Source organism: Syngnathus floridae, chromosome 7 (genome assembly GCF_059516105.1).
Source record: "Syngnathus floridae isolate MCC-2025c chromosome 7, RoL_Sflo_1.0, whole genome shotgun sequence".
NCBI classification, from domain to species: Eukaryota; Metazoa; Chordata; class Actinopteri; order Syngnathiformes; family Syngnathidae; genus Syngnathus; species Syngnathus floridae.
In genome coordinates, this window is record NC_142419.1 from 13,760,966 (window position 1) to 13,781,735 (window position 20,770).

At 43.7% G+C, this 20,770-nt stretch overlaps 4 protein-coding genes across 5 annotated transcripts in view; 1 reads left to right on the plus strand and 3 right to left on the minus strand.

Annotated features, from left to right (window-relative positions):
* Nucleotides 1–511: 511 nt before the first annotated feature.
* On the minus strand, nucleotides 512–7,109 carry ppp2r1bb (protein phosphatase 2, regulatory subunit A, beta b). Its single transcript, XM_088380868.1, has 15 exons — nucleotides 6,949–7,109; nucleotides 6,035–6,125; nucleotides 5,791–5,891; nucleotides 5,476–5,708; nucleotides 5,244–5,391; nucleotides 4,940–5,095; nucleotides 4,336–4,450; nucleotides 4,181–4,251; nucleotides 3,689–3,823; nucleotides 2,978–3,151; nucleotides 2,831–2,891; nucleotides 1,791–1,945; nucleotides 1,578–1,720; nucleotides 1,412–1,503; nucleotides 512–1,319 (listed from the first exon to the last, which is right to left on the minus strand). Exons 1-15 carry the CDS (start codon nucleotides 7,024–7,026, stop codon nucleotides 1,300–1,302), a joined length of 1,773 nt encoding a protein of 590 aa, XP_088236994.1. The 5' UTR covers nucleotides 7,027–7,109; the 3' UTR covers nucleotides 512–1,299.
* Nucleotides 7,110–7,325: 216 nt separating this feature from the next.
* med29 (mediator complex subunit 29) lies at nucleotides 7,326–8,574 on the plus strand. Its single transcript, XM_088380873.1, has 4 exons — nucleotides 7,326–7,584; nucleotides 7,670–7,728; nucleotides 7,861–7,945; nucleotides 8,011–8,574. Exons 1-4 carry the CDS (start codon nucleotides 7,456–7,458, stop codon nucleotides 8,236–8,238), a joined length of 501 nt encoding a protein of 166 aa, XP_088236999.1. The 5' UTR covers nucleotides 7,326–7,455; the 3' UTR covers nucleotides 8,239–8,574.
* A 78-nt stretch (nucleotides 8,575–8,652) lies between these two features.
* mlf1 (myeloid leukemia factor 1) lies at nucleotides 8,653–13,080 on the minus strand. Of its 2 annotated transcripts, XM_088380871.1 has the most exons (8): nucleotides 12,884–13,079; nucleotides 12,246–12,396; nucleotides 11,353–11,439; nucleotides 10,490–10,573; nucleotides 10,287–10,415; nucleotides 10,043–10,202; nucleotides 9,829–9,967; nucleotides 8,653–9,448 (listed from the first exon to the last, which is right to left on the minus strand). In XM_088380871.1, the coding sequence occupies exons 1-8, from the start codon at nucleotides 12,928–12,930 to the stop codon at nucleotides 9,388–9,390; spliced, it is 858 nt and encodes a 285-aa protein (XP_088236997.1). In that variant the 5' UTR covers nucleotides 12,931–13,079; the 3' UTR covers nucleotides 8,653–9,387. The 2 variants fall into 2 exon arrangements, with proteins under 2 accessions (XP_088236997.1, XP_088236998.1); XM_088380872.1 differs by lacking the exon at nucleotides 11,353–11,439 and having other exon boundaries at nucleotides 12,884–13,080.
* Nucleotides 13,081–13,593: 513 nt separating this feature from the next.
* rsrc1 (arginine/serine-rich coiled-coil 1) overlaps nucleotides 13,594–20,770 on the minus strand; it is a 68,572-nt gene continuing 61,395 nt past the window's right edge. The window contains exons 8-10 of the mRNA XM_088380869.1: nucleotides 15,682–15,788; nucleotides 14,581–14,685; nucleotides 13,594–13,861 (exon numbers count right to left, since the gene is read on the minus strand). Coding sequence (XP_088236995.1) covers nucleotides 13,769–13,861; nucleotides 14,581–14,685; nucleotides 15,682–15,788 — 305 coding nt within the window. The 3' untranslated portion in view covers nucleotides 13,594–13,768. The remainder of the gene's footprint in view (nucleotides 13,862–14,580; nucleotides 14,686–15,681; nucleotides 15,789–20,770) is intronic.

A 20,770-nucleotide genomic window follows, 5' to 3' on the forward strand; every position in this document is an offset into this window, starting at 1 on the left:
TTCAGAAAAAGCTTTCACATGCGAAGAGGAAAGATGATCAAGTCTCGGAGGTGCCATCCACATTCACACCTCCTCCCATCTTCAGAAGTACATCCTCGTGCCTCCGGGCCGCTCCCCAAGGTGCTCTCACACTGGCAGAATATGCTGATGTGCACCAGACAAGTGCATCACAATGCAGCAGCAAAGGAGGAAGGAAGCGAGCTGCGGAAGTAGAGAGGAACTCAACATATAGAAGCCAAGCAGAAGTCAGGACACAAATCTGAGACACAAAAGTGAAGCTAAGAGGCCAAACAAACTGAAAGCAGGTGTTAGGTGTACTGGCTGCTTTGATTCAAAGCTTTCATCTCCACACTTGAGGTCAGAGTGGGTAGAATGTGAAATTAGATTGTCTGTCTGGTAATGCAGAGGTGGGCAAATGTTTGGGCTCAAGGGCCACATTGATTTTCAAGAGTGAGCTGTGCCAGGTTGGACACGTGAGTTTGCATTAGTCAAAACAGGTGTGACACACGAGTGTTCTTTGTTACTTTATTCAGATGAAGGTACAGTAGAACAGCATCAAGTGTGTGAAGCACTGAAAAGAACAATAAAAGCACAATGGTCATCAAATGGTGCACAAAAAGGTCCTGACACCCCCCTCAAAAAAAAAAGACAAAGTCTTTTGAAGCCTCACTTGAAAACGCTAGAGGCATTTTAAGTCCAGAATATTCCTTGAAGCCCACCGTGCTACCCTTTCATGAACATATTAAGCCTTGGAGTGAGTTTCCATTTCGGAACATGGTTTTGTGTAGAATGACCACTGACAACTTGGGAGTCAAGATGCATTCTGGGTCTTTTATAATGGCTCGCCAATTAGTAGGATAAAACATTGCATGCTATCTTTTTTGGCAAAGAGCTTTTGGATTTTGTCAACTTTTACCATTCTTGCACAAGGATTTGGGGAGCAAGAAGTGAGGCAACTTAGCGTTTTAAGATAAGAACATGAACCATTTGTCGTCGAATATCACATTTTGAGTTTGTTAAAACAATGTGAAGAAAAAAAAAAAAAAAAAGGTTAAAAAGGAGGAATGTGAGAGGGGTCGCTGGGGCTCTGAGACGCCTAACTAGCGAGTAACACTATTAGTCAGCATGCACCACTTGATTGACACTTGACGGTGAAGCGTCTGTTTACAGCGAGGGAAGTTGGGGTAGGCGATGGCCCAAGGAGGAAAATCAAAATTATCGGATTGGTCTATACAGTTAGCCATTGATCTTGAACATCAATAAATATCTTGTAAAAGGGTTGCATTGAGATTCGCTGCTTCACTTATGCCAGGGCAAGACTGGAGGGAGAGAGGAAATAACAATCCGACTATTAGTTTGCTTATCATCGTCATCAGGAATAAAATTGACAATGGATGTTCGGTAGGCTCACCACTGATGGCCTCCTGGGCAAAGTACTTGACATCCATGTCTGTATCAGAGGCCAGCTTCTCCAGCACCGGCTTGACTTCATCCCGCAGTGTGCTGATGGCACAAAATGGCGGCCGGTCAAGAGAGCGATGGCCATGGACGTTTCTGCGACGGCGAGCGCAATTTACCTGCCGTCCAGGATGGGTCCGATCTTCTGCAGGGATTTGGCAACGTTGAAGCGCACGTTGGCCACCTGGTCGTTGGACATCTTGAGCACCACGGGCAGCATCTGCTTGGTGGTGATCTCCTGACCGCACGCCTCCGACAAAGCCTGAGAGCAATACAGAAAATGTCACGGTGCAACTCTGAGACTGCTGAGGGCGCGCCGGCGCGAGACCCACATTGATGCAGAAGAGGGTCGTCATCCTGTGGAGGTAATTGGGGTCGTTGGCCATGCCCAGAACCTTTGGCACAATGGTGTTCTGCGCCCACTCGGCTCCGAACCTCTCCACCAGCTTCATCAGGTTACAGGTGGCGGCCTCGCGGATGGCGTACACTGCATGGCCACAACAGCAAACGGATGTTACCCTCACCTCAATCAATAAGCAGTGACGCATGTTCATAGAAATCTATCTCGAGGTTATCGGAGCTACTTTTTGAGTAAATGTGCGGTGCTCCAACTCAAAATGGTCCTTTTATTCTCACACTGATAGTGAATTGGCAAAACTTTGCACCTCGCTGATCGCATGCTTTACACTATAAATGGCCGCCTGTTGCAAATGAAAACAAAACACGAGCAGAGCAAAGAGTCAAGGAAAAGAAAGTTAAACGTAAAGACCAGGGTGCGCTATTGTGATTTTTTTTTCCAATTCACTCTTCTGACTGCATTGCAGTAGAGGTGCCCGAATTGAAAGCGGTGTTATTAAAGTTGTCAAACCTGCATCCCAAATGGCAAAGGTGCTAAAATGATCACATGAAGTCAGTGAGGAAAGCATTCTGGAGAGAGCACGTCCTTTCTTATGTAACGGTAGCCTAGCCCTTACCCTAACCCCCCAGACACACATACACACACGACATTCCAATGATGTAATGCAGCTGGCCCTTTGTCCTCAATCACACATCTCTAATTGGGGGAAAGTGGAGAGAAAGAAAGCCCTCAACAAAAAGACAATGTCCTCATGTGTAGGACATGTACAGCCTTTCCGGTGACTGCGCGTTTAGATAAACTTCACTGGAGTGGCAAATGCAACGCGTTGATGGACAACGTATGGTTCACTATTTTCGGTATAGCAATTGCTGCCGCTCTCCATCGTGTGCTACTGTCGCCTCCGTGCTCGGGAGTGACGGGTAAGGCTTTGAAAAAGTGGAGCTGCCCTCAAGAGTGACTCGGGCGTCAGCGAACACGTACGATCCACGCAAGGAAGAGCAGCAAGCATCTTACCGTGGTCAATGAGCCAGGCCATACAAAGAGTGTTGAGCTTCTCGTCAAAGAACTCCACGCCCTAAGCAGACAGATGTCATTCAAATCCAATGCGGATAAAAATCAAAGTCAACAACAGAATATTTTGATGGCGATTTGATGACTCACCAGCTGACCGGCCAACAGGGGCATGTACTCAATGATGGCCAGGCGGACCCTCCACTTGGCGTCCTCGGCCAGCTCCACAATGGCCGGCAGGAGCGACTGGGACAGCTGACGGATGCCGATCACCTCGTTGACACAGTCCAGGTTGGAGATTATGTTCAGACGCACCTCGGGGCACTGTGAACACAAACGGCAAAAATGATCATTTTCTTGTAAACAAATGGGTTTTCTACTCAAATAACGTGTCATGAGCCATGCACAGGTTTTTTGGGGGGGAATTATGAATTCTGTTCCTGTGACAACACAAACTTGGAGGCAAAGTTATCAGCATCTTACCCTTCCCAAAAAAGGGGGGGTAGTGAGCATCACCTTCAAATATTAAAGTTCTGCATGCCAAAGCTGTCGATGTTTGGACAGTAATCTAATTAGACAGTCGTGGTCTTTTTTGGCAGTGACAAGAAAGTGGGCCAACTTTAAATAGGACTGAGGAACGCAGAGGCACAGATGACAGTTTCAAATCTTCCAAAACATTTTGTAGGATAACCAGTCGAAAATATTAGGACAAAGCTACACAAGAGTCCTATATACATTCCACTTTTTTTTTTTTTTTAAGCATCAAGGCCAAGGAACCCGTGTAGAAATCATGTGATGGTCACAAAGTGGCTGTAGGCTGTGTGAGAAGTAGAAAAAGAAAGAAAAGTGCATTTCCTTTACCTCATCCTTGAGCTGAGCCAGGAAGAGAGGCAGTAAATGCTCTATTGTGTTATCCTTGCCCAGGATGGCAGAAAGGCCCATAATGACCAAGGCCAGTGCTGACTTGACATGTTGGTTGGTGTCTGAAACCAGCTCCTGCGCACACGCCACAAAACAGTTGCAACATTAGTTGGTAGAAGGTGACACAGTCTTGCCCCAAAAAATAAATCACATCAGTATTTAAATTTTAATTATGCAAAATGGGAACGAGATGAATACAGCTTCAGACACTAATTTAAGCTTTCATGTGGTAAATAGTGCCCCCTGCTGTTTGAAAACGGTGCAGAAAGCTGGCCCATCCAGCACCAACGTTGGTTGTTCCCTCACAAAGTGTCAGCAAGTGCTCATAAAAAGTTAAGAGGTGGGCTGTAAAAAGAGTTTTTTGCACTCGCTATCAACGGGGTCTGAAGTTCACCTGGAAATGACTTTTTTTCCCTTTTTTTATTTATATACCTTGACGCAGGGCAGGATGTGAGTCATGATGATCTGCTCACGATTATCCTCTGGGAGGTTCTCACAGAATTCTAAGCAGAGGAAGACCACTTAGTAAATTGTTGACGTTAAATAAGACTTGTTATTTTAGACATAGCGTGCATTCATGGACTGACCTTTGACTTTGTTAGCAGCCGCGGCACGGACCTCAGCTTCGCAGTCCTTGAGAAGGTTCTGGAACGCTGGGACCAGGTCATTCTTTGTGATTTCAGGACCCACTGCTTTTTGAAGCTAAAAAAAATAAAAAATAAATAAACAGTCAAACTTTTTTTTCACTATCCTGTTTAGCCTTGATGTATACAACTCAAACCACAATGACCTCAAAATGTTACTTTTCAAGTCTTGACTACTCAGGCCCGAGCAATATGGATTTTTTGGGGCGAATGCGGATTCTGACAAAAATAATTCGATTACTTTTATTTTATTATTTAAGTACTACGATACTTTTTCTTAAACGATTGGAGACCCGGCTCAGCATCCATCATAACGGCATCGACGAAGCGTAATCTCATAAAGGCACTTAGGCACAGTGGCAATCAATGTCAGCAGGAAAAAAAAAAAAAAGGGCTTATTCTGCAATTCAACAAGGTCTGCCTCATTTAAATTCACAGCAAGAAGAGTCTGAACAGCACAGCTGAATTCGACAATGGAGCACATCCTTCTCCCCTGCAGCTTTGCAGATAATGATTCTGTTGATGTGCAATCCCGTGTCAAGCTCACCTCGGAGAACTTGTCAGCCACCATGTAGCGGACCCTCCAGGACTTGTCCTCGGCGGCCTGTCGCAGGGTGGGCATCACCAGGGTCTCCAGGTCCTCCTGAGGCAGCAACGTGGCAATGCTGACGCAAGCCTCCACCGCCAGAAGCCGCACAGAGTCCTGAGGGAGCAAAGTGAAGCCACGAGTTTAGCCGCCGCAAGCATCAAGTGATTACTTGGCAACACTTTTAAAAACTAAACATTGAGTGAGATGCATCAGCAATGTGAAGTTTGTAATTCCTTTTCATCCGTTTTGTTTTGTAACCAACCTGCTCGTCGGAGGCCAGAGCCGTGAAGAGGGAGATGATGTCGCTTCGAACATAATCCAACTCCAACACTCGGGCAAACTCGCCCAATTTTGAAGCAGCGGCGCGACGGACCATGGGAGTGTCGTCCGAACACAAGGTGCGGAAATGCCTAAAAGTGACCGCACACAAATTTTCTTATGCATCACCTTGGAATATAAATATTAGCAGCTTGTGTAAGAACTTCTCAACTTACTGGCGAATCTCTGCCTTGACCGTGCTGGAGACGCGCGGATAACAGACACTGAAGAGCCCGCAGGCTGAGGTACGAGAGGTGAACCAGTCACCGCAAGACAGACGTTTGACCAAGGGCTCAAAATGGACCTCCAGGTCTACCGGAGAATGCTCCTGGGAGATCTTGCGCAGGGACTCCACTGCTTTGTCGCGGACCACAGTCTCCTCCACTGTGGCCAGGCTTTCCAGAGGAGGCTGCCAGTCGGGGGGAAAGGAGGGCAGTGGTAAACCACATATTGGCAGAAATTGATAAATTATATAAAGGCATGAGACGTACCAGGAGACAGTGGACGTATTCGGGGCCTCCCACCAACATGGTAAAATTACCAAGCTGCTCAGCCAGAGCCAAAAGCACCTCATCTTCATCGTAGATGGTGTCTGCCACAGAAAGAGGTCAGCGGTTCAACCAAAGTCAGAATACACACTTGTAAATATTCTTGATAGCGTGTGACACCATTGTTAAAACATTACCACTAAGTCATAATGTGGTTTAATTGGCACCATTGAGTTAAATTGCTTACCTGTGAGGAAAGGAAGCAGTTCAGTACGGGTCCGCTCCACACCGAGAGCCAGTGCAATAGTGGACAGCTTCTTGATGCTGTTCAGTCGCAACTGTTGAGTAATAGAAAGAGAATTAGTGACAGGGAAGTATGTTGATGCCAGATTCAACGCGTTTGTCAGCCCACACCAACAGGAATTTTTTTACGAGAACGATTACCTGAAAAGGGCAGGACCCATATGTGGGCCAATATCATTGTAAACTCAGAACATATACTCTTCAAAATGGCGTTTGTGATTTTTTTTATAAAGCATATCAAAGACAATATTGTGTATAACATTAAGTAAAAACAGTAAAGGACATTTTAAATGGGGTGTTTACGCTTCGCGGCAGGTCTGATCTAAAAAATTCCGCGCATATTGTGGGTTGACTGACTGGATTGAAAAAATCTATCAGTCCTGTTGCTATCGTGTTATAAACCCGCTGGCGCTGACTAACACTAAGCAGAGACGAAAACCAAAACAATTCAACTTAAAGTGTATGAGTTTAGAATATGATAGAAAAACAAAAGGATCGCGCTGAAAACGAAAGGCTCCTGTCAAAACCATCGATACGGCAAGACGTCAGCGACTAGCCCGATGACTAGAGGCTAATGCCTCCGATTCCTTCAAGTAACAGCTAAAGAACAACCAGTAGTGGATAGTACACAAATTATTGGAGCATACTGTTGGCATTAAGCACATTTGCTATGACAAACGAGCGCTGAACGAGTCAAGGGTGCGCCCCAGTTGACAAAGCCGAATAGGCCCTGCTAACCATCTACGCTAGTTAGCAATGCTAGCCAGATAGCAACCGGCGATGAAAATGTCACACGAGCCGACTCAAGGTTCCAGCGGATTATTAACTTCAAGCTAAAAAGAAGCTTTTGTTACCCACCTGAACATCTTCATTCCGCAGTTCATCAATGAGAACGGCGATAGGGTAGAGAGAATCGTCTCCATCGGCTCCTGCCATTTTGGATTGTACAGCGACAAAACGAATGGCGCTACTGTGGCCGACTACGGGGTTTCCGGCCCACTTATGAAAGGGAGCTGATTCGCCTCCACGGACGATTGTTTTGTTATAAATTCAAATCGATGACGTTCTAAAGCACGTTGACGAATAAGCAACGGGCACACTGTGCTTAGAATGCAAATAAAGCTGTCTCTGAGTAAATACAATCACGTCATTTAAAAAAATTCAAACTGTGTCAAACTAGAGAATTGTATCAAAGAGGGGATCCATACACCAAGTTATTTTAACTGGTCTGGATTTATTCATATATGTTCATAAATCTTTTTTGTTTTGGCTGCTCTCATTAAAAATGTTACAATTATAAATATAAATATATCTGGGTCAACCGGAAATGATTATTGTGTTTCCGGTGTCAGTGTGTCGAGCAAGATGGCGTCTCAACAACAAGCAGCTTCTCTCCAGCAGCAACAGCAACAGCAGCAGTTGAGTCAACAGCAAGACTTCGACCCGGTGCATCGATTTAAAATGCTCATCCCGCAGTTGAAAGAAAGTCTTCAGGTAATAAAATCGAGAAGCTTATTGTAGGATGCCCCCTCACGTGGCGCGTCATGAAGTTGAGTGATGCTTTGTGTTCATCTCGCAGAACCTAATGAAGATCGCGTCGCTCAACTTGACCCACAACACAATCATCGATAACGGAGTGTACGAACCCCCGCCCACCACTTTTTTAGTTTATAAAATCATACATAACTATACATTCAAAGATAAAGTACATTTAGAATGATGGCATAATGCTATGAAATTCTTCCCATTATGTTGTTTCTTGTGCTTTAGTACAAGCAACGACACTGCTGTTCAGCGCTTTGACAAAAGCTTGGAGGAGTTCTACGCGCTTTGTGATCAGCTGGAGCTGTGTTTGGTGAGACTTCAAGACTTTCACGTAGATGTGCCACCATCTTCTAAGCTCTATCTTGCCCTACGCAGAGGCTGGCGTACGAATGCCTCTCGCAGAGCATCGACAGCGCCAAACATTCTCCCAACTTGGTTCCCACCGCCACCAAACCTGACACGGTGCAGACGGAGTCCATGTCCTACGCCCAGTACCTTGGCATGATCAAGTCCCAGATCTCGTGTGCCAAGGACATCCATAACGCTCTGCTGGAGTGTTCCAAAAAGATCGCAGGAATGGGTCAGCCTCCAGGAATTATGTAGATCTTGCTTGGACTTCATTTCTCAAATGTCATTTATTTTGGGATTTCTTGCTGTTTTTTTGTACCACCTCCGACAGAGGAGTAATGCTTTGGGGTCAAGCCTGGTTCGACAAGATTGTAATCAAAACCTCACATCCTGAAATTTAAATTCAATTTGATGGCAATTACACTTTATCAAACAAGTATTCTGACGTTGTGTTCCATTATGGCCAGCAGGGGGTGCCAGATGTGCACTTATCTACCGTTGTACAGTATTTGACGACTAAAACATTTGGACGAGTGTGTTGAAATCATGATGTAAATCTGCAGTGATCAATAAACCTACACATTTATAAGATTTTTGCTTGTCGGGCTTCAATAAGCATTGTAACGTTTCGAATCAAATGCTTGGAAGTCCAAAATAGCTGTAGACACATTATGATATAGACATTTTTATTTATTGACACTAATTGTATATTTAAAATATACAAGAGTTGCAAATGGCATTACAGAGCTCGGATGAAAAATGAAACAGTACAAAAAAGGGAAAGAAATTACTCTTTGTACAAAGCGGACACAAAACATTTCAGCTACTCGACAAGATACGTTCAACCTATTTTAAGTGCATTTGTGGCTCCTAAGTCAGTCAACTCAAGTTTTTACGGCCTTTCGCATTCATCCCATCAACTAATCAGTCAACAGCTAATATCTCGTGGGCTAAGAGTGAAAAACATTTGCTCAAAAAACACAAACTATTCTTTACTCTTCTTAAAAACAAAAATACTGTCTTGTCTGATAAAACTGCCCCTATTATAAGTTCAGGTGTCGCAGAGCTGCCACTTACTGTACATCTCTCACCTATCACTTTGGAGACCACCGATTGGTCCACTCGTTCAGAATCCAGCTCACTAAATTCACCGTTATTCTGTCATCGGCAACGCGTCATTTCCTGACTTCCTCAACCTTTGTGCCACTGCGACCAAAGTTGGAAATGTGACAATTGAAAATAAGGAGATGGGAGCAGAAGCAGCAGCTTAACAGTCACGTTGCCAAGCATATCAAAATGTTTCAATTTATGGGTCGGCTCTATCCAATGAAGTCACGGGGATAATGCCATCATTCGTGTATGTGTGGGTGTATCGTGAGAGCACTTGCGGAGATGTTGATGATTTTACTGCTTTGACGAGTTGGAAGCTTTCAGGATGCTTTTACTTTTGGCCTTGTGTTGTTCACTGGGGAAGACAACAAAGCATAAGGCTTTTGCAATAAGTTATTTTTTGCCAAGGAAATTTAATATATGCCTGCGAGTAAGTAGTTTGAAGGTTTAAATTACATTAATGCTAGTTTTGGATGCCTGTCTATAGAGTTTTGCACTGAGTGCTAGCATTAAGCTAGCAGATTTCCAGAAAAGAGAACAAAATGGTGTTTGGTTGTGTACTTTTAAAAAAAAATACTTTTTACTAAAACTTTTAAATATGTTTTAAGTACTAGTACTGCAACGATTTAGCACTGGCAACTAAAACATTTTGTTGGAACGACTCTTGAAATAAAAAACAATATTTGGTCTTACAAATCATTGCATCACTGCTAACGTGTGCTAGTCATTACTAACCTGCGGCTTGGCTCTGGACCAGCTAGACTTGCCTGCTGACCTCTGCGACGTCGGGACGGCTCAAGCTGAGCCATGGAGCCAGACGGCCTGAACTTAGAAAACTCCTTCTGCCACTCCTCGTCAAAGGACTGCGCTTCAGCTAAGAGAGAAGAGTCAGGACAAGAAGGTCAGGACAAAGCAAATGAATGGAATGTGATAAAAGTCATCAACCCACATTCATCTAAATTCTGGAAGTCCTGTAGGAACTCCTTATCTCCCGTTTTCTTGTTCCTTTTCTTCTCAACGACGTGCCCTCTGTCTTTTATATGGTGTCCGATGGCCATCTTCTCCAGGCCGCTTTCAGAATCTCTCACGGCTTTCACAGTCTCCTTCACCTGCACAAGCATATTAATAATGAGAAACTGAAAACAGTTGGGTTTCCCCATCCTCCATGAGATCCCCTCAGTAGATCCACTTACACCTCCCGGGGCCTGGCGTGTCGACGACGAAGCCTGGAAGACCTTCGGGGGTTCGTTTCCAACCTTGGAATACGTCATGACTGACGAGGAGCTGAACGAGTGAGCGTTGGGGTCTGTGGACATGTTCTCCTGACATACAAGCAAAAAAAAAAAATTGGCTTGAAAATGTGCAAAGAGAAAACAGTTCTTGGTGTTTAACTCACAAAGTTTCTAAACATCCCGTCCATTCTGCTCCTCACGTTGGTCATCATGCTGTCGAACATGTTGAAAGGGTTTGTGGCCATGTCCTGCTCCAACACACAAGATAGAATAGTCACAGCGGCTGGACGCTTATGCTCGGACGCCACCTGCTCTCGGTGCGCTATACGTATAAATATATCAAATTATGGAAGCCTTGAGTGGCGAGGATATCTTTCTCAATAACAAAAACTGCCCGTGTTAGCATCTCGGTCTCTATCGGTATGCACGGAGGGGCTACAATCAGCATCAGGGGGTGTTGAATGACTTGTGTTCCATGTGTAATTGGGTCGCATTGACGGAGATTAGCGCGGGCTTTGACACTGAAACTGAGATTCATTCTGGGAAAGCTACGCAGGGGTGGCTGAGTCCAAGGCTGCTCCGCTCGCTCAGCTCTTTCCCAAAAGGTCAAGCTGATGTAAATAAAACACTCCTGGTCACTGTCGGGGCTGGCCAATTTTATTCGACGTTGGCCTCTATGGACAAATAAATGCCACTTCCATTTGGGACCTGATTATATTTAGATCTGACTTGCCTTTGAGTAGAAGCGAGATAAGAACCTGTTGTTAAGAGGGCCAATGCTTTGCTACGTTAGCTCCATGAAAGGTAAACGGACAGAACTTGTTTTCCCGCTAGGAAGCTAATGTGTTGAATTCTTGATTATAAAAAAAAAAAAAAAAGGTTGGTCATTTGTTTGTCAAACCAGCGGAATTTGATATTTTGATGTGACTATCCTCAATTTCCTCTTACTGAATTGCCAATTGTATATTTTCAGCGATTTTAAATGTTGACGTTTTATTGTATTGAGGTGGCACTTTGTCTGCCTTACATTTCTGAAGTTGGGAGTTCGAATCAATTGGCTTCCTCCTTCCTGTGGGGAGTTTGAATGTTCTCCTCTGGCTTTTCTCCGGGTACTCTGGTAATATTTAAAAACATGCATGTTATTGAAGACTTTATATTGCTCTTAGGTACAAACAGATGTCAGTAACCTATCATGACTGACATTTAACACATTTTTTCAAACAGTCTTGCCAAGTTGCCACACATACACCCCAAAAAGGATCAAATCAAGTGTTTGGTTAACTGCTATTTAGTCACGGAGGTCATTAGTGCAGGACGCTAGCTCGACTTAATAGCAGCAAGCTGCAGTAATTGAGAGGCATCAAGTTGCTGCCTATTGAGGCCAAGCTTGTGATGAAAGTCATTATCAAGGATAAATATACAGACCTCAATGACATGGAAGGATTAAACCGTTTTCGCATGCTTGGCCTGATTCGAGGGAAGGTTAACGGGTATGTTTTTTACTGAGCGGCGTTGTTCAATTTAGTTTGTCACAGTAAAGCAATTATTAGAAATTAAATGATGGTACAAGACGGCAATCAGTTAATCGGTAAATAATCGCCAATTGAAAATGTAAAGGTGGTTGGTCTTCATTCGCCGGCCACTTTTGAGAGGTCCCACTGTACTTGCCAGTAAAACAATGGCCTATTAATAGTGCTGCTATGGGTGACAGATATAACGGTTGGAGAGGTCAAGGGTGTTGACCTTCTTTGAAACCAGACACTAACATGGCCTCATGCCCACTATGTGCAGCCCACTATGTGCAAGTGTTGCTCCACTTAATCCTCTATAGTTTGCTTGCTCAACAAACTCAACTAATGAGGCAAGCAGGCGTGGATTAGTTAGTTGAACTGATGGTATATGACACGGTCATGTTCTCACCCTATGTTCGCTTCTTAGTGCCGGGGTCTCCTCCGCTTCATGGCTGCCGATTCTGCCATCCATGATGCTCTGCATGCAGTGTCCGCCAAATGGCTCAGAGAAACTTCGCATTATCTGGCGTGCATTTTCCTGGTGTGCTAGGAATGGGTCTCTGCAAAGGAGATGTCGATTAAGAATGTTGCTTAAAACATTTCCAATACAGTTTACAAAGGTGTTGATTGTGGGGTCTTCAATTCTATTTCCATTAGGTCCTGTGGAAGCTTGGAGATTGAAATTTCCAAAGTCTAAACTGTGATAGTGTAACACTTTGGAGAAATAAGAGTGTTTGTTTTAGGCTGGCAATCTTCAAAGCAGTATTTTAGAATAAATAACGTCATAAATTGGACCTTGAAATAAAGAAGAGGGTATTCCCACCAACACCCCGAACTGAAAGCTCTTAACTTCTGTGCGTCACACACACGCACGAATTCGTTGTAGGAACTTTTTCGTTCATTGAAATCCACAATTTTTACATAAAAAAAAAAAAAGAAATTTCTTATTGATAATAATAGCCTGACAATAAATGAAAGCCATTCTTAAGCCCCTTTTGACACAATTAAAAAAAAAAAGCGAGCTAAAATTTGAGACCAAATACTTACGAGAAAAAGGGGTCATCGGTAAAGTCCCCGAACTTGCTTCCGAACATCTCGATGAAAAATGTGTAAACTAAAGGAAAATTGAGAAATAATACAATAAAATGCTTAAATAAGCATAACAATCCTTGTGCGCGTCACAGGTGGAGAGAAGTGCTCGACAATAAGTATAGTAATGTCCCCCACGGGGGAGGAGTCAGGTGATTTAGGATCGAGGGCATCTTACCACGTGACGCGTTCCCGTCCTCCGATTGGCTGATCAACGCGACTTCACTCCACGAGGTTTGTTGTCTTTGAGGGTTGCCATGACGATGGCGCTCTCGAAGCTTCTGATTAAAAGTCCTAAAACTCACGCCCTTTCATAAACGTCAACGTTTAGTAACTATGACACAGTAACTTACACTTTCTTACAAAAAGACATTGACCATTCACAGCAGCGTGTGAGGATCAAATAACTTTGGGCGCAATGGTTTAAGAGTGCTTGTATTTGTATTTAGGACTTCATTACCACACTGGCTATTTGGAGGCGATGGCGGGGTGACAGTGTCCCACGCTGGGTATAGACTTACCATCTGGAGCGCTCCATAAATAGGCCTGGCTCTTATTCTCTACACAGTCTTAAATTGTTACTCATAATTAAAATTCAGCAGTAAAAGTTAGTCAACAGCATCAAGTAGAGTCAACCGAGGTCACACATTGAATAAGAAAACAATATATAGCTTTCAATCAGTACTTTTAATTAAAGTTGTTTACAAAGGAGAATACACGCAGCATATTCTACAATGAAAACCAAGAAGATAAATTGTTTTACTACCATTAAATGTGACCTACAAACTGTACAACTGCCACAGCAATATAAATTTTTGGGACGGCTCTCCTGGCGTTCTCCGGTTAGGACACGGGACTTCCCATGAGCCTCTCCTGGCGAAGTGAAATAAGCCTGTTGAGCCACAACTCCTCAGCCTTCTCTTTGTCCATGAACAACTGTGTGAAACAAAGAGCTCGTTTAAAATTGTCCTCATGCACTGTGCACTAGGTGATGATGACAGTATAATGTTCTTGTTTTCAATTATTATTTCAGCCTTCGGGATGAAGGACACTATCATTTTTATTCCTCAACCCAACCAGTCCGATGGCTGCCCCACATTGAGTCTTGAGTCTCCATTAAGAAGTAACACCATGAAACCCAAGGATTTGTGTGTCATACAGATTGGAGAGCAATCCTTCACTTTGAATCTGACACTGCTTCCCTCGATTGTTATTTCGTTCGACACTGGTGAGATCTTGTCTGTCGGCCCCGCGCTAGTGTCGTAGGGCTAATGTGTGTGTGTCTGTGATGACACGATGTGGACTGGTCTAATGACTCATCTGTTCTAATTGGGATCGGAGCTGAGGCCGGGGCCCGCCTGGGGCATATTGATACCATACATCAGCCTGTCGCCGGGTCTTGCATGTGTGTGTGTGCATATAAGGTGCGTGTGCGTATGGGGGTTATCTGCATATGTCAGGTCATAACTTCGTTTGCCTGCTGGAGATAGATGAGTGGGAAGCCCTGGGGAGCATTAGTGCAGTTGAAAGTTTTCCTTCTCGTTTGTCATCATTGCCTTGCAGAGGAGGAGGTGATGGAAGGAGGATATGCAACGCACACACACACATGCATGCGAAGGAGTGTGTTGTGAGGGGTTGTCACGGCGACGGCTTACAGCGGGATGGGCCAAAGTGTCGGTGTCGTTATAGACGATGGACAGGGGGAAACTGAGGTCCACGTAGTCCGTCTTTTCCGACTCCTGCTTCACCACGGGCTCAGTCTGACAAGAAAAAATGGGTGAGGGAACAAGTAAATCAAACCCACATCGCAAAAGTACACAAATATGCATTCAGATTCAATTAAATTATGATATGGTTCTGAAAATTGCTTTACATGGTGACAAAAGGTACCCAAACTTAAGATGTAATTAATAAAAGTTCCACTGATATGAGTAATAAATAAACAGCTTGAACTTATTCCAATAAGTAAAAACTGCCTGTTGTCATGCAGCGACTTCATAGAGGAACTTTTTTTTTATCAGCAGACTGCGTGTAGTAGTATAATGTACATTACACCTGGAAGGCGTCATTGAATGAGGCCTACATTTGTCCACTAGATGGCAGTGCAAGTCTGTAGCATGCATGAAGCTCCAAGATAAATGACAATACAAAAGGGGACAAGATCGGCCAAACGGAAGCTTAATCAAAAAAGCGAAGACAACAATACTGACTTTTGACTTACAAAAAGCATTATTCTTTTCTTTTTAAATGTTTGTTTTGATGTCCATTGACCATAGCTTTTAAACTGGTGGCTACTCGCTAATTGATGCTAGTGGTCGATTGGTCTGTAATTATTATGACCACAGACTTGGACTATATAAATAAGTGATTGTTTCCATTAAACATGACTTTGAGAAATTATATTAATGTAGGTGCAAAACAGTCCATGATGGCAATTCAAAGTGTACTTCCAATTTTAGTGATCTATACTCGGTTGTCATTGGACAGCGACATCAAGCTCCCTGGGGGAGGTCAACGTTATTGTGGGTCTTGACCTTGGCCGGCGTCCTCTGAGCGGACACGAGGTCACTGTCACATGTTCCTGCTTGTCTTCTCAAAAGAGCTCAGACAAATCAAATCTTTGGAACATTTCAATAATGACTTATGTGTTTTGGGTGACAGATGCAGGGCGCACCAGTTTGTCTGAATGGGGACGTTTGATTTGTTGCAAGGGAATTGAATGAGGGAGCAACAAAAAAAAAAGCGCCACACTGCACCTTGACGTCGTCCCGGGATGATTTGAAAGCCTGTGGAACAAAGGAGTCGTCCTCGATGGCCTCGATGTCCTTTATCCTTCGCACTTGCTCCTCCAGAGAAGCTCCCTCTGAAAAAAAAAAAGAGGAGGTGAGTGAAGAAAAAGCCCAAACGGCAACGTTGGTTGATTCCACCTGATTGCATGTGATCTGTCTGCAAAATGCTCCATGACACGTAATGTGACGTATGGGATGTTATTTCAATCTTTAAGGGGGCGCCCCACCAAGGGCACGTAGCGCGCCCCCCCCCCTTGTAAGAAGGCAAATAAATGCTAACAAGATGAGAGTAAATTACACTGGGAATAATGCATTGTAAAATAATCACAAATATGAACACAAACTGCTGCGATGGAATTTCATTAGGGAGACAAAATGGGATTAGATTTCAGAGCGTTTTGGTGGATCACAGACTATTGCTGATGCCGTTTGTCCAATCACGCGCAGGGACAGGAAAGGGCTTCTAGTAAATGACGGCTGCATATAAACACGTCAGGACTGCGCATAATCACACAAGTGCAGCTTTTGCAAGCGTAGGAGGAATGACCAAAAAGGAAAGTTTGCCATTTTCGACTATGAACACTGGCGCTATTGTGCGGCTGTCAATCTTGAAACTGATCGGTCAATATTCATCTTTCCCTCCCGCGTCTATCCATCCTCCGCTGTACTCGCCCATTTCCCCATCTGTCAATCTTTCATGCGTGTTACTATTTGGGTGGTGTCGTCAAAATAAGCACTTGTTAGTTAAATCAAGTACGCCCACACAAGCACAAGGAGGGGGGTCGTTCTGATAACTACAAAACACACTGGAAAACTTTAACTGTGTGTGTGTGGGGGGGGGATATTATGAAGTTTGTCACAAAAAACCACACAAGATTTCTGACAACCATTCCATTAACGTGGAAATTTTATCCATTTGGACATTGGTGTCAAACTCAAGCCCCGGGGGCCAGATACGGCCCGCCACATCATTTTATGTGGTCCGCAAAAAAAAATTGTGCATCGACTTTGTTGAACAAATTGCATTTTTTTCATTACCATTCATCTTTTTAAAAATATTTGAAGTTTTTATTCGTCTCTGATTTCAGAACTAGTCGATTTGGCCCGCAACAAAAACGATTTTGAGACCCTTGCATTAGGACCTCTAAATTTTTTTTGCCCAACACATTATGGGTGGATAAGATGACTCTCACATGCTGTTTGACAGATGTCAGCAACCAAGATATGAATTTCACGAGGAAAATCACACATAATGGACTTGAGAGCGCGGCCCCGGCGAGCTGGGAGGTGGACCGGAAAAATCAATAGTGGAGCCGGCCGGGGGTGAGCGCACTTGGCAGCCCGGCGAGGTCAAACTTGATATTTAATATTGACACGTTATCTGACAAATGAATTTAACTGTCAGCCCATTAGGGCTGCTTCGTGTGTGACAGCGATGAGAGGAAATTGAGAGGGAGCGAGATCTTGTGTGTCGGATTGTTTAAAAGACATTACAAAGGGATCCGGTGCATGAAACGACGGGAACAAATCATTCCAAATGTAATTGATTTAAAGTTCCACCAGTGGTAGTAAACGCTCGGCCGTGAGTCGACAAGTAAAAGCGGGAGTCATTAGTGAGATTAGTCGGACAGACAACCACGTTGACATGGGGATCAATACGCTATTGTTCGTTCTAAATAGCTGTTTGTCCACCTCATTGATTAAGAGCACAAGAGCAGCAGAGAAAATCAAACAAGCCAATGGCAGCTTGATCCAGAAGCTGTCACCTTCAAAGCCTTGGAAAAAAATAGCAGTGCGTCACCACAAGAGGGAGCTGTTCAACAGCACACGACAGACGCTCAACGCTTGACTGCAGCCCTGGTGTCTGACAGGGTGGACATTTTTAGTTAACGTGAGTTTTTTTTAATGAGCAATTAGCAACTCGATTCAGCTAGCAAGCTAACTGTGTACTGTTCAACAACGTTTGAATATATCGTGAAATGAATAGTTGACATTTGAGCATTGGTTTCTTTTTAATATGCAGGAATGTTGTATGGGCTCTCATTAGATTGTATATTTTAATTTGATGACTGCCGGTCGTTTGGCAGAGATGAAAATTTCGGAACATAAATGTCCATTTTTACGAGTCGCTAACCCACACGCGTGCATAGAAACACATGCTCACGCAGCAAAATCCCAGGTTTCAATTAAGTGTCTCCCTGTGCAGCTGTAAAGATGTAATTCACCGCTCGATTTAGACGCCTCTCAGTGGAGATTTTTTTTTTTGCGCTAATTGATAGAAATTAAGCCATTAATCAAGCCACTAGCCATCACTCAGCCCAGGGAAGATGAATACAAACTTTCATAATAAGCACCTTCCTCATTTTAGCCCTCATTAGCATTAATTTTTAATGTAATTATGCTATTCTTTTACAGTGAGCTCATAAATTACAGCTCTTTTGTTGCTGGCTGGCCTTGTAAAATCCAAAGTAATGCTTTGTAGTCTTGATCTTTAAGGCAATTACTGCCTTCTTTACTCTTTTATCTCTCTGCATTTCCAATAACCTGCTCTCTAATGATTTATCTCTGCCGTACCCCCTCCTTCTCCTTTTTTCTCGTTCTCTCTCTCTTGCTACACCAGCGGCCAACTGCCCCGCTGCCACCTCCAAGACCCCCCCCCCCCATATACGCCCACATGCTCCCCATCTCGGAGTCCACATGCACCGATACATGACGACTAATTGTTTACTATCTCCTTTAGTTGTTTTCTCGCTCACGTTTCATTAGCAAATATGACGCCTGGGCAATTTTGCTTAAGAGCCCGCCGTTCTTGCTCTCTCATATCTCCAGTGGGTTTTACCTGTAGGTGAGCGGGCTGCTGTTTGTGGGTTAAGCTTAGCGCGGTGATTTGCCGGGAGGCGGAATGGAGGTGCTTTACTCCATGAGGAGCGCCTTGGACGTGGCAATGATGTCTGCAGGCTCATTCTGATCTCCTAAACAACAGGCTGCTCCAATTCACATTTTAATACATGACTACAAACAACAATGCTAACAGACATCCTGTCTATACAAAATAACACATTTAAGAAGCATAACAGTTCTGCATCTCAAAAGCTTCCTCCAATTACTCGCTGCTGCCAAAAAGAAACCAAACCGTCTGTTCAGAACCTCAAGAAGCATCGAGTCCGAAGCGCACAGACCCAAGTTGATTCATTAAAAAGGTGTCCGGTGCGGGCCTTGCTAGGCTAATACTTTTAGAGTGTATTGATTACGGAGAAGCTGACAGCTCCTGATGTTCAAGCCCCTGCAAATGCATCAAGTGGCTAATGAGCAGCTATTAGGGCCATCGATTTGCTGATTTCAATTGATAGCCGGGGGGCCAAAGCTACATGTAAATATTTGCGTAGCTGATAGCAGCAGCTTCAGGCATTGACGGGAACAGAAACAACGTCAGAGAAAGAAGTTAGAAATGGGAAAGAAGGAGGGTGGAGATTATCAAGAAAGCGCTAATGAATGAATCAGTCAAAATTCACTGTCACAATCAAGTTTTTTTACAATCAAAATCCTCTAATTTGGCATGGGACAAGCACATTTTCCGATTAAATATTTTTGCTAGTAAACATCTGCTCTGCGCTTGAGCCCAATTGTTGATGACAATGCACAAATGGTTAAGATGTGTCACAGAAAATCCTGGATGGTCTTCCTCGAAATTTAGCTGGTGCCCCAGAATTTTGGATTAGCGCTACCCGGTGGCCGTAAGCATTATTTGACTTTGAGATGATTATGCGATATATTGATGCAATATTTTACATGCTATCTATTTGGCATCAGGAAATGAAATGTAGCTGATCACTGGATGTCACACACACAAACACACACCCTTGTGATAGTGATCTCCTACTCTCCAGTCAATAAAAAAGACGGAATGATGAATTAAAGAGGCAAACAAGCTTCTAATGACAGGATGACACGGCAATCACGCACGGCCGTGCTTGCGCTATCTCCTTCCACATCGCGCTCGACTCGACGCTTCCGTCACTCGCTGTCAAGTCGCCGCTTCTGTCTTTTTTGACTACATTACAGTCACAGAGGTGAGAGGGCACACATACAATATAATCGCCAATTTCTTCACGTCGGACTTATTGTGCTAAGTGGCAGCGTGGGATGGATAACAGAAACCAGGTGCGCTTGAGTGCCAGAGACGATTTCCAGCGCCTGGCCAGCATCAACGACTCACATTAATCGTTGATGCTTTCACAGACCCCGGTGGTGAGATCTTAAAGCTCACTTTTTCTATCAGCATAAAATCTGTGATTACATTTTATTTCTATTTTCCTTTTTGCATTAGAATACACTTTGTCAACATGAGGCGGATTATAACACTTAGGGTGACGGCGCAGCTCCTTTATTCGGCACAGTGTCATTTTAGGGCAATGAGAATATCAAGTCTTGCCCTTTAGCAGAAATAACAAGGGATGAGCCTGACAATTAACTCGGCTGTCGTCCTATGTGTGTGTGTACATGCAAGAAGTGCAGAGGTCGCCGGTATTTTGATCCCTGGTCAGCATCTTTTTTTTTTTTTTTTTTTATTATGAACAAGTGTATCAACCGAGAAACACCAAGCAGCTAATTACTTAATTGGGGAAAGCTCTTCAAAATGAAAATGATGTAATCCGAATCCAGGAAACGAGCTCAGTTTACTAGCAAACATGCGTACGTGACAGTCTTCTTGACATGTAGCCATCGAGCAACTCGCTCACGGTCTAATTGATTCTCTCTTTCATTGGACTGCTTGACAGGGTGTGTGTGTGTGTGTGTGTGTGTGGTCTGCTACAAAATATATGAGGAAAGGTCACGGCCGAGTACGTGTGTTTCTCAGTAACAATTAATTAGGAAAATGCCCCCAGCCCTCCTCTTTTGACCTCCTTTGTAGACTAATAACCTTCTTACTGTTATATTTGTCCTTTTTTGGTAAATCGTTTGCATATGAATAAAATATTAATATTTTAAACGATAATGAGACACTACTAAATATAAAAAATATATAATTAAATGTTTTCCGCTGGTCATCGGCACT

Coding starts and splice junctions, on each gene's coding strand:
- mlf1 (XM_088380871.1), bottom strand. CDS start 12,930: ATGTTCGGAAGCAAGTTCGGGGACTTTACCGATGACCCCTTTTTCTC. Junction 10,574..11,352: donor GAACTCCCAACTTCAGAAAT/GTAAGGCAGACA, acceptor GTGTTGGAGCAG/GACATGGCCACAAACCCTTT. Junction 9,968..10,042: donor CTTCCAGAATTTAGATGAAT/GTGGGTTGATGA, acceptor CTTCTCTCTTAG/CTGAAGCGCAGTCCTTTGAC.
- med29 (XM_088380873.1), top strand. CDS start 7,456: ATGGCGTCTCAACAACAAGCAGCTTCTCTCCAGCAGCAACAGCAACAG. Junction 7,729..7,860: donor ACAATCATCGATAACGGAGT/GTACGAACCCCC, acceptor CTTGTGCTTTAG/TACAAGCAACGACACTGCTG. Junction 7,946..8,010: donor ATCAGCTGGAGCTGTGTTTG/GTGAGACTTCAA, acceptor TGCCCTACGCAG/AGGCTGGCGTACGAATGCCT.
- ppp2r1bb (XM_088380868.1), bottom strand. CDS start 7,026: ATGGCAGGAGCCGATGGAGACGATTCTCTCTACCCTATCGCCGTTCTC. Junction 4,451..4,939: donor TGGCTGACAAGTTCTCCGAG/GTGAGCTTGACA, acceptor TATTTTTTTTAG/CTTCAAAAAGCAGTGGGTCC. Junction 3,824..4,180: donor ACATCCTGCCCTGCGTCAAG/GTATATAAATAA, acceptor GCGTGTGCGCAG/GAGCTGGTTTCAGACACCAA.